The 16,367-nt window shown below is 39.8% G+C and overlaps 1 protein-coding gene across 10 annotated transcripts in view; it reads left to right on the plus strand.

Annotated features, from left to right (window-relative positions):
- Positions 1-16,367, plus strand: part of RPS6KC1 (ribosomal protein S6 kinase C1) — a 91,227-nt gene that overhangs the window by 44,215 nt on the left and 30,645 nt on the right. For all 10 annotated transcript variants that reach the window (XR_005106936.1, XR_005106937.1, XR_005106938.1 and 7 more), the window contains 2 exons: positions 4,115-4,207; positions 15,198-15,245. Coding sequence is in view for 7 of the 10 variants with exons in the window: in XM_037405138.1 (XP_037261035.1) it covers positions 4,115-4,207; positions 15,198-15,245 (141 nt within the window). In the remaining 3 variants the exon portion in view is untranslated. The remainder of the gene's footprint in view (positions 1-4,114; positions 4,208-15,197; positions 15,246-16,367) is intronic.

The raw sequence follows: 16,367 nt of genomic DNA on the forward strand, positions 1-16,367 counted from the left end.
TAGACCTTCTAGAAAAACAAGCTGCAGTAAACGCTGTCCTCTTCTTTCTCTGGCACAGCACAACAGCCTCAAGGGCCTTCTTGATGGCAAACACTCAAGAGTGCTGTGTAACGGCAGCAGCAGGCCATTTTACAGATTCCAAGCTGTATTTTCTTCTCTGCCCCTTGAATAAGCAGCAGCTCTGGGGAGCCACCTCCAAGCCTGAGTGGGAGCTGCAGCAACAGCCTTTGAATCACACTGGATTGACTGTCAGAAAGCTGCAGTCCTACTTAGCTGTCAGCTGCGAGGCCAGCACAGCTACAGGTACAGGCTGTGGGTCCATTTTAACTTTTTTGGTATTTTTATAATGCATGTTTTTTCCACTCTTTGAAATAGTTTTTGATTCTATTTATGCCCATTTTTTTATACTCAGAATTGTTTTTTGCACCATTATAAAAGCTGTTGTCTTTTAAAATGTCAATTATTTTTGATTTTCAAAGCAATTTAGTAACACGAGGTACATGCAAGCCTGATGCCCAAGCAGGAGAAGCAGACTTCATTCTTCGTGCTTTTCATAAGATATCTTTCTTCCTAAAATTCTCATTAAATGTGCATGAAAATTACATTGAAGTATAAAGAAAATACGTTGCTGTACTTCTGTGAGATATAAATTTAACATAAAATAAGAAATTCAGTGTCAGGGCTTCCAAGATCACATCCAAGGTGTGTCCCAGCTTCAGGGAGGATACACTCCCCGGCTGGTGATCACTGGGGGCCTTTTGAAGCACGCCATAGCTCTGGCTAGTTCAGATGCATGCAGAGATGCAACCTGCTTTTCTGCTGGTGCAGTGTGAGGAAGAGGCCAGCATGTTTTGCCAGACCAGGAGATGCTGGAAGGCATCTCCTTGCAGCAGTTGAGGGTTTGGCCGTGCCATAGGTGGATAGTTAATGAATGTATGGGACACAGACCTCTGAATGGTGAGGGGAGATTGCATTTTGATGTGCAGCTCTGCACTGGTGTTTGTGAAAGTGCTCTTTTTTGAGCACCTGACGTTCTGTGGTCACCGCTGTCAAAGGCGTCAGTGTCAGCAGTAAAATAATTCTCCATCAAATGGCGTTTGTGTCACTGGGCTAGGGTTAGTGCGCTTGCCTTAAATGAGGTTAGCATGAGAGCCTTTTCTTCCTGCCTGGCTGGTGGCGTACTTCTCTTTCTCCCCCTGCTCTTATAACTGCTGGCAGTGATGCCAAAGCTGAGGCAAGGGCTATTGCTGTGTTTCATTGGGTAGCTTGCAAAAACTAGAGCCTTCTGAAGGTAAGTGGTGGCCACAAGCTGCTGAGTCTTTGCAGAGGCCAGCATCACAGTCAACTTCATCCTTTTCTACTTGGAATCAGCACATGCTAGCCAAAAGGTGAAGGTGTGAAAGCAACTGGTGATGCCAATCCTAAGTCAGGTAACTCCAGCTGTGCAGCTCATAGTCTGGAAATAGTTTCAAAACATACAGGGCCTAGCCACAGGGGAGAAGATCCTGGGATATTTGGACAGGCTGCTGAAGGCCTTCTGCAGGCAGAGTAGCCTGCCACTTTCTTTAGGATTTAAATGCCTTATTTCTAAAGGCAAATGAAGCTTTTGATTTTTTTGTTACCCTCCTTCCTGTATTTTTTTTCTTCCTCTATTTTGATGAGAGCGCTGGGTTTTAGTTATTTTTCTTATTGCTGGCTAGATGCTGAGCTTGGATTTTTTGCTCTATTCAGAGGAGCAGGCAGCTTCATAGAGTGCTTAATTGCTATAGTTGTGGGAATTGGGTATTTAGAGTTTGCTTCCGGCTTGCTTCATGACAGAATATGATGCCTTCCCATCACTGGGCTCTACTATTAGACTTTGCAACAGTGAAACCCAAGTACTGTAAAGAGCCCAAAATAACCTGAAATCGATAAAAATGGAGAAGCTACTGGGAGTTGTGGAGATGTGGATGTGAATGTAAAATGTTTGAAGGTAAGAAGTGACTGCAGAATACATGTATGAAAAACAGTGTGTGTGCATAATATTACTGTGCCACCATTGATGGTATTTTAGAGAAGGACCAAAAACGTGTATGGTGGGGTTTTTGGCTCTTCAGACATGATGGGTACATAAATGTGATTCTATAGCATTATTACACAACTATTAACTTCTGTGGAGATGTATTAACTTAATTCACGGCTGAAATGTTATGCATAAGAGAAAATTTCAAAAGCTTGATTATTGAGGAACAGTTATAAAACCTAATAGCATGCAGATAGAAGTGGAAATTTTTATAGTAGTCTAGAGGATTTGGAAATACTCAGTTACGTTAAATGTATTACTCAGAAGCTTTTGAAATCTTGTCACGAATAAACTGTGTTAGCAAAACTGTTTCAAAGAAAATATTTTGTTATTGTAGAAGAATTGCACACTTCCAAAATACAACCCAACAAAACTCCTTCAGCCTTCCAACAGCTTGCTAGAACGTGGAACCTAAATTAGACTTGGAGAAAAAAGTTCATGTTGAGGTTTTTTTAGCTCTTCATGCCAAAACCTTTAGTGATTTGTAGAATCAGGTCTGTTTTCTCTTAACTGCTGTTGGTACTCTTCCTTAGCAGCACTTACATGACAAAACAATTATAAGACCCAGACAAATAATTGAAGATATATATAATGAACTCTTAAATGTTGAGCTCAGTAGGTGAACACAAAAGAAAAGCACACTTTCCTCCATGCTTTCTGAACATATTTTTATGACCCTTTCTTTTGAATTTTGCAGACTGTGCTTAAATAAGTGTTCATTTTTGGGAAAGAATTGGAAAGGACAGAAGGTGGTTGGCTGGCAACATGAAAGGGAACCAGTTTTGGGGAGAGCTTCAAGGAGGTGCTCTGGCTTTTGAGGACAGCATATTAAGGATGCTGGGGGGGAAGCAAACTGAATTACCTAGTTCAGGATCTTCAGGTTTTTTTGGGAGTTGCTGATCATAAAGGAAAATTTCTTGATTTTCCCTGATACTTAAACATTTCATCCACAGCATAATTGCTTACCAGCAGTTTTCTTTTGTGAGACATTTCTTAAATATTGCCTCAGGATGCTGGCAAATTAGACAAACAGCTTTTGCCTCTTAGAAGCCTAAAAATTAAGGAGTTTCATCTTCCTCTTCCTTGGTCTTTGTGCAGTAGAAGTGTCCTTGGGGACACTAGATTATGCTTAAAAGGAATTTGGCATTCAACAACTCTGCAAATGAAGTTACCTTATTTGTGAGGAAGAGATCCAGGTCTGTGGTTCTAGTAGAAGCTGTGTGTTGAATTTTTGGAGGAAGATCTAATGAATTCTCTCAGTTGGCAACTAGAAAATTCTTGACATGTTTGTTAATGTGCCAGAGGTATATGTGATGCTTAAGAGGTTGATCTTTGTCCCAGAAGACTTCCAGTAGAAATGTTGTTCTCTCCTCTGACATGCAAGCTTTGAGCTTGCCCTGAGAAACTACAAAACACAGCACGGACAAAAATCTATGTGTAAACTACTTGACGAGTTAGCGCCTGCCAGTTCTCTTGCTATGGTGTTAACTTCTAGATTAATGATACATAGCTAGCTACCTTTTTCTAAGGCAGTTTTAAGAATTGTTTCTGTTGTGCACCTTGTTATTAAAATGCTTTCATAAAGCTCAGCAGAGAGCAAGAGAACCCTGTTTATAGTTCTGTATTTTATGTTCTTCAGACTTAAAAAGCCTCTAATTTGCTTTCTCCTCCTCAGTGCTCTCTGAATTATTTTGTATCCAGAATACCTGTAAGGCTTTGATTATTGTGATGGGGTCAGAATTGAGTAATTGATTGCCAGGTTCCATTAAGCATAAAAAATACAAAAGTTCATTATTTTTTCTTTAAAAAATTTTTGTTTTCAATGTTATCTCAATTTTTATTTACTTGCAAGTTGTTGGTGTCATCTGTCCATTCCCCACCCCCCCCCACTCCCCCCTCCACCTAAGGACAAACAGAAAACTTCTCCTTTCATCTTCACTCTCTCTGATTTATGATAAATTTAGTTTCCTTCGGCCTGGCATTTGCTTCAGCAGGCAGTCTTCCTTCAAGTACCACCCTGATTGATGTATAATCTTTGATATCTTCCATTAGCCTCCAGGATCACTAAGTTCAAGGCCCTCTTGGAACCTAAGGAGCCCCGCCGAGGAACTGAAGGCCTTCAGAGTCCTTGGGGTGATTGACAAGGTAATTCTTCAGTGTCTCTTCAAGAATTCAGTCATAAATCGACTGCATGCTGACATTTTGTCTTTGAAGCTGTGGATCTTAAGGATATGAAACAAAAGGGGAAAATGACTCAAATGCATCTGCACTTTAAAATAACAAAAGTAGAAGAAAAAAGGCTTTTATCTAAGCAATTCATGTAAGGTCATGCAAAATATATTTGAGCTAAAGGATAAGGTACATGTTTGGTGGTATTCAATAGGATGAGGCCTGTTTTTCAAAAATGAAGCCATGGTTACAATACTGGGGTAAGGACGAGTTGTTGTGTTTTCAGTTGAATAATCTAGTGGATACTTGAAATGTGGAAGGGTAGAAATTCCTGCTTTTGAATTGTCACTTGAAATGGGAGCTGGGGACAAACAGGACTGTTCTCCTTCCCTGAGAATTTGGAATTGAAATTCCCTGCCCTGAGACAGCGATTCAGCAGTGAAGCCAAGCTTATTTTTGACTTGTGCAAATAATGTCTTCCAAAATCCCAGGGTAATATCCCTCTGTAAACAGTAAAGGACCATACAGATTTTTTGCAAGCCTAATTAAGAGACCAGAAGAACTGCTGCATTGTTTTGATAATGCTGATTAGTTATCACATTACCAAATACTTTTAAGATGATGTATTATTCAGCAGTGTGGCAGTGGCTAATGCAGACTGTAAAGGCTCATTTCCTTTTTGCCCTGCCAATTCCCTTGTGCCTTTTGATAGTTCCTTATATAGTCCCTGGTTTGTGCATAATGTACTGAATGCATGGTCAATTTATGCATTTGTAACGTGCATCAGAAAACCTGTAGCTTGTCTCTTAAGGTCTGTGGTTTTAGGTTTCTTTTTCTTGTTGGACTGAACCTAGCTATGGGACTGATTTTTGTTTTTCTTTGCCTGTTTTGTTGTAATTATGTGCATAAGTTGGTAACTTCTCCTCAGAGAGCTATATACATTAGGTATTATGGTTGTTTTTATAGCACACAAGGTTTTCTCAGCTCTGACTTCATATTCATTCTGTCTTCTTTCCTTAGTCGTCAGTACAGAATTTAGCCTGTGTTCTACTCTATATAAGTATCAGAGAGACAGGATGGAAAGAGGACCTATCTCTTGGATTATTAGACTAACTGAATTAGTAGCCACTAAACAGATGCAGTAGGCATGGACTTTGTGAATTAGTCTGACAACGTGAGGCTGCAGAAGTGTTGGAAATGAGCCAAGAAAGACTTTTTCAGTGTTTTTGTTCTTGTATGAGAATAATGAACAGTGACTGGAGAAGATGCTTGATCAGAATAAAGCTTTTGGGGTCCTTGGTGTTATCAGATCTTCTCAATCTCTCTGAGCACAGCTATAGTAAGTGCCCCAGGTGTGAGCTGAATGTGTTCAGATCTTTGAGGCAGAGTTGGGAAGAATCAGGGTTCTGGTGGTGACAATACAAGATCTTAGTGTTAGAAACGTGCACGAGGAGTAACAGGTCCATGTATACAGCTGGTATGCTCATGTATAAATAATCATAGGGGTCAGAGTTAATGTTTAATTATTGTATGAAAAAGGGAGCACTATTCTTTCAGGTGTCTTTGTACTCTATGTACCTGCTTCCATATTCTCCTTATTACAAACTTAATCTTATTCTGGGTATGCTGCCTTTTTTTCCATGTATTTTTAAGTGCTTATGAAGTTGTGAGGCAAATGAAAAGCTGCTTTAAGCCCAAATGTTCAGAGCATGTTTTATTTGGTTTTATAATGCATACACAAAATGCATGTGAATATGAAGCAAAAGTGTGCATGTCTCTGTGTGCTGGAGATGATGCCTCTGCCTTTGGTTTAAAGCACCATCTCCCTCCCTTCCTCACAATCACTGTTCCTTGCCTCCGTCTCTCCTTGCATGTGCCTTAAAGCTCACATCTTAGAGAAATCCAAATAGATGTGTAAGTATCCTTGCTGGAGTCAAGCAGATGATGTAGTGTGTTTGTTCTTGAACTTGAAAATAGATTCTGGTTTTCAGGGCCAGCATTGAAGATGCTTTTGGGCACAAGTCTGTAACTGATTCAGCATCACGCAGAGTTTTGCCTGAAATTAGTGTTCTATGCTAACCTGCTTCGGTTGCAGCACGAAGTGGGTGTGTGGATAGTAACGAGCCACTGACATTTTAACTGCTGTCTTGTCTAATCCTGTGCAAGGCTGGCTTAAACACACTGACTTTAAAATGATGGTGTTTGGTTTGCACACTTGTTCTCCCACTGCTGCTGGAAGCCTGGAGTGGTGTCTTGCCTGCGCCAGTGCTGCCTCGAGGGAGCCAGCTGTTAACCTGCACTCCACCAGCTGCTGAAAGGTTCAGTGCCTTCCCTTAGAGTAATATTGGTCTTTGTTCTTCTTTTGAAGCCTCTTGAAGTATTTTGAATTGGCTTCGTTTTCACAGACGAAATGCTTGTTGCTACCTGAAACTCTGAGTTTTCAAACTATTTTAGGCAGAATGATTTAGACGTTTAATTTTAGCCTAGTTTCTTCCCAATGTGCCATCTTTCCCTGTCTGCCTTTCCACCTTCCTTGAACACCTGAATAAATTTTGCTGTGTTGACCCTTTTCTGCTGAATCTAGAGTTAGAGAACTTAGCATTATTGAACTCCTTAAATTTTTGTGAAAATTCACAGAATGACTGTAAATGTGCCTCACCTCCCATCCTTCTGCTTCTGCTCTCGTGTAAAGGCTGAGGTATAAATGTGATGATTTTAATAGACCCAAGAGGACCTACACTTTGCTTGAGGAAACTGTATTTTTGAATTCTGCTGCTGCTCTGCTTGCTGACTTCATGGTGTCAAAGGTTAACTAGGTGGTGTTTGCAGGTATTTTATGTGTTTATTATGGGAAGAGTCTACCTGTGAGTAGGTTTCTGAAAATCGAGGTTTAATCTAATTATAAAGGTGGCTTTTTTCCTGCAGATGTGGACCCTGAGGTGCTACTGATTGGGCAGCAAAGCTCTTGTTAATGTTACCAGAGGTACCGCATTTAAAACAGGCTAATATCTAAGTATTCTAGCTACTGTTACCACAACTGAGAATGATCAATTATTTTATCAGTTCGTATACCTTAAAGTAGAAAACTTCTTTTTGGAATAGCAAAGATTTTTGCTTTCAAAATTTGCCTAATTAAAAATCAAGGTTGCAGATTCTGTGCTGAGTTTCTGCCCTAGGCAAATCTTTCCTTTGAAGCTACAACTGGCCCCTAAAGAAACGACTTTGTTATGGTGCTGCTGGATACCTTCACAATGCTGTTTCAAACCCAATTTCTTATTCTTCAGAACCCTCTGTTATTTAGATTCATTCAATTTAAAGATTCATCTTGAAAGGAGAGTGCATTAAGTAATAACTGTGCCTCTGTAACCAATGACTGTCTTTTATGTCTTTTCTATCCCCTCCCCTGGACCCCCATCAAGCCACATTGTCTGTATTGGCACAGGTATGACTGTGATCAGTTCTTCTGCAGATGTCTGTACCTTTGAGCTTGTTGTTCAATACACTGTTTGTTAAGCTGTGTTGTACAATCTGAAACCTTATAAAGTAAAATACTGTCATCAGGGCCTTGCTAAAATTATTCTGGGAGTTTCTGAAGAGGGTTCTAGAGGTAGGTGACTTCTCTGTAGAAATGGAAGCCATTCTGTTGATCTTGAGTACAGGTTATTTTTTGTGGCTGTTGTGCAATTGTGAGAAGTCGTAACCCGGATGGTAGTACATTTTGATGAATTGACCTTAGAAATATGCAGAAGTACCAAATCAATATTACTCATTATTTAGAAAGTGTGCTTACTCCTTGTTTGCTTGATAAGTGAAGGTGCCAAAAAGCAGAAGTATATAGAATATGTGTAGAGTTTGCATGCATAATCTGCAGACCATTAGTTGAATTTATCAAGATTATGGTTAGTTTTAATGAAATTTAATCAGAGGATAGGAGAAAAGGGCTCTTTTTATGGCAGTGTGTGGGCTGTACATGAATGTTAGTGTTTGTTAGAAACTTAAATATTCATCATTTTATTTTGAGGTGAGGTTAAAGTTTAAAAGGTTAACTTCAAAACATGATCTCTCTCTCAGCTAGAAAGAGTCCTGTCCCTTCTTCCCTGCTCTTAAACACCTGCTGCTTGTTTTCCTGAAGTCATTCCATTTATATCAGTCTGAACATTTCTGAGTGATTTGTTGTTGTAACCCTTAGTCTCTCTCTCTAGCTTCCTTCTTGTTTGACTCACTAAAATTTATTTTGACTTCAGTGAATGTTTTGTTTCATCTGACATAAAACAGTCCTAAGATTGTGTAAAGTAGTGCAGATTTTGCCCTTCCCTTCACAAAATAGAAATGAAATTATTGAATATTTCAGTACAGGCTGAACTATATGTATCTTCTGGCCTGCAGGAATAAATAATTTATGGAGATATTTTCTTCTAAACCAAAATTATTTGTCTTCCTAACTATTACTAAGTTGCTTAGACATAATTAGTGCCAGAATTACTGTGATGCTGAGTGGCATTTCGTACTGTAAACCATTCTCTAGTAAAACCTGACAGATACATTTTCTAGGGTAATATTTCACCATTTGTCATTTATTGCCTGGTTTTCAGTTTGCTCGCAGGAAGTGGGCTTTCCTCTCTGTTACCAACCAAAAGTATGTAAAAAATTGAACTTGAATATAGGATACTTTCTTAGCATTTGCCTTATTTAAAGTTGCACAATTTGTCTTTTAAGTACACTATTATTGCAAGTCATAGAATATATGAGTTGTAAGTTCCTTAGAATAATAGTTTGAAAGGAAGAGTAATTCCAAACTGAAGATAATTCATATTGCACAGGTACAAGACTAAGCAATAATCGTATTTTTCATGCATATTAGCCAAATGTAATCTCTTTTTATAACAACAGAGGGAGACGAGCGAGAGTCTGGGTGGTGTAATCTGAAAAGTGACAAGAATAAATCTGTGTTAAGTAGATCTTTTAATCCTGGTAGCCTTGACAGCCGGCATAGCTGAGGAGAACAGGCGGAATTGCATGCCTGCTTCTGCCTCATCACCTCAGCTGTGCCCTGACTGCGGCACCCAGCCATGTGCCAGCCGCTACTAAGGTTTTTTTGCAGTCCCAAGTACTCAAGCTAGGATCAGGTGACCAGCTTGTTCCTGGTTGTTTGTCACTACCTGTAATGGAATTTTCCAAATGGTGAGGTAAATGCAAGGAGAAAAATCCTAGGTGATCATCTGAAACATCTTTGAGTTTGTAGGACTTTTGCTACAGAATTGATCCTATGATAAGGGTGTGTTCAGCAGATAAGGGCTGGAATTAATAGATGGCCCACTGGTGACGTAGCTACTGGTGATGTGTTTTCAGTGTAGAACAGCAATTTAATAACAAAATGGAGCTGTTTTTAAAGTAATCTGTTAGGTCTGGTGTGCCTTCAAAACCTTTCTGGTATCTGGTACTGCAGTAAGACATCCTATTCTGTTTTCTTTGATCAGACACAAGCTATTTTTCAACCTGTGTTAGTGAACTTAAAGCCACGTTTTTGTAAGCAAATGTGTTTTGAGGTGTTTATTCTGATCAGTATTAAAACCTCCTCAAGGAGATAAAAAGCACAGGTATGTTCTGCACTATGTCCTGAGAGTGTGGAGGCTGGAAAAAATCAGTATTAGATGCTGGGTGGTGGGGGAAGGGAGAGGAAAAAACCCCAGAAAAGCAAGGGGGTCTGGGGAAGCAGACGGCTGCGGTGTGATAGAGGACTGCGGACTGCGTTTATGTTAAAGCCACCTGCAGGAGAGCAGTGCGTTTAGAGCAGTCCTTAGTCCTTCCAGTGCTGTCCCCTGTGACCTTGGTTGGGTGCTCAGTAGGGTGACTGATGGTTCACCACGTTCTTTTTTCCTGGTGACTTGCCTGTTGCCTGCCTCTGGGTTTGTGATTCCCCTTATGCTGACTTCTGCAGTATTCCTTCAGTCTCTTATCTCAGGGCTTTGATGCATATGTTCTGAAGGTGGCCACCGTGACTTTGGGTGGCAGCAGATGGTAAACCTTCAGGCTGCCACCGGCTATACTGGTGTTAAGTTGGAAACTTAACGTTTGATGAAGAATCAGTAGTGCATATGAAAGAGCTTTTACTGCAGAAATATCTTTTAATTAAAAAAAATTAGCATACTGAAACATTTGCTAATTTCTGTGCATTTAAAGGATCCTAAAATTAACTGTTTTCTTAAAACTAGACTATGGTTATTTACCAGGCAGGTTTTATTTTATTTTTCTCCAATTAATTGTACTGACTATATTGAATTGAATTTAATTTATTTTCACTAAGCTGTTGGATACACTGTAAATCAAATCTAAGAAGCTAATTTTTTTAAGTAGCTGCTGTCAGCATCAGAATTAACCCTTGACTTAGGGGAAAAAAAAAAACACAAACAAACCACAAGTAGAAAATCCTGTTTGGCATCATGGAGGGGTATTGCTATCTGCCACTTTACCGAGATGCTGTCATGCAGTGCTGCTGTTTTTTGGGATGTGCCTGAGAGCTTGAGTGCTTGTACAAAATAGGGATGTCTGTGCTGCTGAAGACATTTATTTACATTATGTATTTATTTGTGGCAATTGCTATTTGCTTGTCAGTGGTTTTGGCCACGTTAAGGTTGTCATCAACGCAGAAAAAATAGAGAAAGAACGAGTAAGCAACAGTGCTGTAAAAGCCAGTGTGGTATGTAGACCTTGACTGTGTTCGTACATTAGTATTACAAATAGGATTTTGCCTTGTCTCTTTTGTGTCACAGTCTAGTTGCTCAGTGCCCAGGAATGCCCTGCTGTGCATTCTTCTCCCTCCCCTCTGAGATACGATGCTGAATGTTACAGTTGACAGCTCATTGTTAGGAGATATTACATATTGCAAGTTACACCGTAGTCATCATCAGTGAAACAGGTTTCATCAGCTTATGCGAGCTAGAAGCAACCTAGTCTAATGCATCTCTGTGTGATCTGCTCTGAGGAGGACCTGAGTTACGCGATAGGGAATGCTATATGGAATCCTGTTTTGTCCCATCATGCTATTAGGGTGCAGACTTGTCAGTTTGAATTTTAAAAAGAAATCTTAGAAAGAGAATTACTGAAGCGTTCACTTTTGCAATGGGAGAGAAGTGTGAAGGAATGCAAACAGGAAAGGCTCGGGATAGCATTACTGTCTAGGAACTGGCTGTAAAGCATGAGGTGAGGAGAATAAGTTGGCCTTTGGCTCAGTGGCAGGCATACTGTTATGTACTACTTCTGCAGCAGCCTGGTCATGCATCCAAGAGCTGCTCACCTTTCTCTGCTCTGGATGTGTGTGATAAAAAGCAAAGAAAATGTACTTGTGACCAATTCTTTCCTGGTCTTATCCCTTCCTGAAATGTCAGTTTTCTGGCAATGATTTATTAATTTATGTAGTCCTTTAATTATATGTGTGAATCTAGTTAAAACCATCTTTTTGTAATGTGCACGCAGGCTGCCTCCCCTTGAAGCAGGTTTTTGGTTTGGTGTGGCCATATGAAGCTGCTGTCTGCCAGGGCCAAATGGAGCATCACTGGGTGAATTCCTAAAATTATTTTTATGGCTCTTCCTGGAGTCCCTTTTGAGGTAAACAGTCGTGCAGAAGGGTTGGTATTGAATCAGAAAAGAAATAATTTTCTGTGAAATGAAAAGAATTTAGATGATCATCACTGGGGATGCTTGATGGGAAGGAAAAAGAAGCTGGTTACATCCATCTAGGTGGTTAATCGCAAAGGCTCACAAGTATTATTTGTTGTTGCAGTTACAAAACTGTAGCTGCTACTTTCATTTTGGTGTTGTGATACAACAACAGATGAAGCTAGCCCTAAAGGGACCCGTTGTCTGCTTTATTCGTGTTAGTGGTAGTCATTCTATATGTTGTGTTATAGGGCTCGGGCTCAGTAATCTGTTCTGTTACACCATATGCTAATGCAGTGCTGATAAGCAAGTGTGAAAAATGAAAGAGAGGAATACATTAATTGTATTTGTGCAATAAGGTATGCTATCAAAGGTAATTATTTCATGACAGTTTTAGTTATAGCAGTTGTTTTATCATGGAATAAAAGATGGCTTTAGGAGCCTTTTATTGGAAAGACAATTGTATCAAATTAGTACCAAATTAGATTTTTGTCTTTATAAAGGTGAGCAAACCCATGAGCAGTTTTTAAATTGGTGTCTTCTACTCTACAAATGAACAAATCCTGTTTGAGGGTTAAAGAAGCTATTATTCTGTCCTTTATGCTGACAGCTTCATTACTGATTGGCCTACTGTTGGTATTAAAAAAATGTTTGGCTCCTTATGATCTTTGTGCATGCAACTATAATATTAATACAGACCGTGGAACTGTTCATTAAGAAATGACTTTAAATGAGGTTGATGCTTGTAAATCTGGAGAGATACAGATGTTAAATGCTGCCATTCCTTTTCATATACAGCCGTATGGCTAATAATTTCCAAGTGGCTAAAGCTCTTGTTAGCAAGAGTGCTGGTGTGTTAAGAATGGCCCTATAAATAACTTTAAGAACTGAAGTTGAAGGTGCTTCTTTTAAAGACTATTGTTAACTAAACATTATTGCCAAACAGATGGAAAGCATTCACCAGCCTGATGTTTTTAGGTCTAATTATATTATCGCCAGTCCTGTACGGCTCAGTTGAAGAGGTGTATCCAGAGGCCAATTTATAATCATTTACCCAACACCTGTTTGGGAGATATTGACAGTCAAAGGGCACATTAAAAAAAAAAAATCACATATGTTCTTGTATTTATTGCCTCAATGTGAACAGTGTCTAGTTACAAACAAACTTGGGAGAAGAAGGAAAGTGATTGTAAATACATAGTTTTTTTCCAAACCAGTTTTATCTTCTTTTGGCACCTGTTGTAAACTGGCTTTTCTTTTTCTCTTGTTCTTTTAGTTTCCTTTATTGTTTGCTTGTTTGAGTTTTTTTTTTTTTTTAATTTTAGTTTTGCAACTTTTGGTTAAGCAAGGATAACAAAAACCAGTTTTACAGTTGTTATTTATTCAACTGGTTTCCACTGTTTCTGGAAGCCCCAGGTAAGAGGCCTGAAAAAGTTGTTTGGCAGACTGTGACCTGGGGACATTTGCCTTTCCTTACCGTGCCCTTGACATAGGAACTGTGTGTCATTGCTTTGTCAAAAAATCTCAGTAACACCAACTTCTATTGATGCTTTTTTTGCCAGAAGATACAGAACAGCTTCTAAAATTGTGTGCAACTGTGGTAAAAGGGTTGAGGTGGAGAGGCATCTGTGACTTTATTTCTTTCGGTGAAATGTGGTGGAAGAGAAATTATTAGAAAAGACTCCAGTTTTCCTCCTCTTGCTTGAGACGCTCAGGGCTGCGATGGGGAGAGATGAAGGGCAGTGTTTAGAATGCGGCTAGCCCAAAGAGTAAGGGTTGCTTTGCTGCAGCCGCTGCTTGGGGGAAGGCGGCACAACCTTGCCCTGAGACCTCCCCTTCCTGGCCCAGCTGCCTGGGCCTTTTGCACATCTCCACCTCGCCTTGCTGTGGGCACTGCCCAGGATGGCTCTTTCCACAGTTCCCTTGGCGTGGGGAACGTCAGCATGTCAGCCTGGTAGACTTCACCCTTTCAGAGAAGCAGGGCATGACTGCATGCCTGCCCCACACAGCAGGGAGATATGGGGAGACAGTGCGCTGTGTTGTTCTCCTGTCACCTGGTGAATCCACCTCTGTGTTACTCCTGGCACGTCATTCCCCTGTGCGAAGTCTTTTTTGATGTGAGCTGACTTGGTCTTCACTGCATCTTGTCTATTGACTTGGCATTGCTGCATCTTGTCTGTTGAACTCGAAGTTTGGTGACTGCAGTGCTGACATTTGCAGCCCTTTAGGGGTTTGATTTTGCAGCCTAAATATTTTGGTATTAACTGTATGTGAGTATTTATACTGGAAGTTTACAACCTCTATTGTAAATAAACAGTGAGTGCACACCCTTGTTCTTAGCGGAGGGTTGGCCTTGTGCTTCTCGTGTGGCTGTCTTGCAGCTGGTCCTTTCCCAGTGCATCCATGTTCTTGGAGTTTGAAATCAATTAATTCCTGAGCAGGGTGGTTTGAAGATGGACATGCAGAGATGCAGTTTCCTTAATATATGTACACATATATATTTTTGTTTTGTTTTCAACACACAAATAAATGGAGCTTGCTAAGATAGTGGTTGTTATTCAGTCCTTTTCTCTCATCCCTATACTGTTTTTAAAGTGCTTTCAGCAGAGGTGATGCACTCATAACAGAGATGCTCTCTGCAGCTCTCTGCAGCAAACCCATCTACTCTCTTCTCCCTAAATAAACCTCTTTTTTTTTTGTTCTTATCTTAATGCTAGTTTACAGTAGCACGAAAAGACCTCTTTGCAGCCATTTCTGTTGTGGCTTACGAGTGCTACAAAGCAAAAATGCAGTGAAGGAATGAGACAGCAGTGACTATACAGTTGATAAAACATTTTTTTAATGGTCTGAGCATGTGTGTGGCCAGCTTTTAGTTTAGCTTCCTGGAAAGCAGGTATGTAGCCACCCAGAATAAAACCTCAAAAACCAACATAAAAAATCCCTTTGGTAACCCACTGGTAGGCAACACATTTGACGTATAGGAAGCGTGATGGGGAAAATGTTGCACTAGGAAGGTAGGTACAGTGAATTTAAGTGAAGTGACATAAGACTATAATGCTATGTGAAGGTTACTCTTAGTGCTTCATTGTGTTGTTATCATTGCATTTCTGTAAATTAGGTTCTGCTAGGTTATTGCTGTACTTACAAAGTACTGGTTATTTCTGTTAGCAAGTTAGGATTCATTGTTTAAGTTAGCTGATTGGGAATCAGGTTACTTCCTTTGTAAGAATATTCAACATCAGATTTAAGAACTGTTTTGTTAACTTAGTCGTGTGAATCTTAAATATTTCCCTGAATACTTTTTGCTTAGGTCCTGCTTGTAATGGACACTAGAACACAGCAGACTTTTATACTGAAGGTGAGTAAAGTCTTTTATTACTCCTCTAAACAGTTTGGTCTCCTAAATTACACCACCACAAAAAGACCAGTTTGCATCTAATGTATAGAGTTATCTCTGTGCTATATTGTTATGTTAATACATATATCCCTATTAAGCACACTGAAATTCTTTTTGTTGGCATTCAGTTGCTTTCCCTTCCTTTCTCTGTAATGTCTCTAGTGCTCTGATGTGCTGGTTTACTCACTTGAATTGCCACCGGTTATTGTGGCCAACACTTTAACAGGCTTCAGTAAAGAATCATAGTTTCAATGTGCTGCTTAAAACATCTGTAAAGCTCTGGTGGCTCAGGACATGCACAGGCTGCTGCTGAAGGTGGAAATTCTCCTTAGTCCAAGTACATCCACAACACTTAACGTGTTTGGTCTTCCCGTAGCTGAAGAATGTGATATTGGCCAAAGTGGATTCTGGATGAAATGGACGGCTGGTCTTACTCAGAATTGCTTTGCTATGTTTTACATCAATAGGCTGTGAAAACTGAATTTAGTGTTACTAAACAATCGAATTAGCGAATAGCTAATTGGTCATAATACAATTTTTCACATTACTCTTTTGTGTTTCAGAAAGTGCTCAGATCAAGATCCCAATATGCTCGGAGCATCTGTGATGCTGAGAATTAGTTTAGTATGAGTATTGTTATCAGGGCCATTATTTCAGGTTCCCCTTGACATGAATTCCACTGCTGATGGGAGGGCAGGCTGAAAACCGTCCCCCAAACATGGAGCTCTACTTAGTTGTTAACATTTTGTAACTTCACTTCAGGGTTGGCTTACAAGCCTGCCTTAACTTTGTGTGTCTGGCCTTTGAAATTGTTTGTCTTAAGTATGTGCAGGGAACAGAAAACCAGTTTGTCCCTCAGAAAGGTTTACTTGTGAATTATTGTATGTTAGAACCTCACTTTATCTACTGGCAGATAGGGTAACATTGAATTTCCCATTTAACTGCTTATGTTTATCAATATTGTAATAGGTCACACTATTGACATAATTATTTTCTTTCTCTTTCTCTCTACCCTCCCTTTCTCCCAACCACGTCAATTTTTTCACTTCTGGCAACTTCATCTGTGTGCTACTTCCCAAAAAT

Source organism: Falco rusticolus, chromosome 12 (assembly GCF_015220075.1).
Source record: "Falco rusticolus isolate bFalRus1 chromosome 12, bFalRus1.pri, whole genome shotgun sequence".
Taxonomy (NCBI): Eukaryota; Metazoa; Chordata; class Aves; order Falconiformes; family Falconidae; genus Falco; species Falco rusticolus.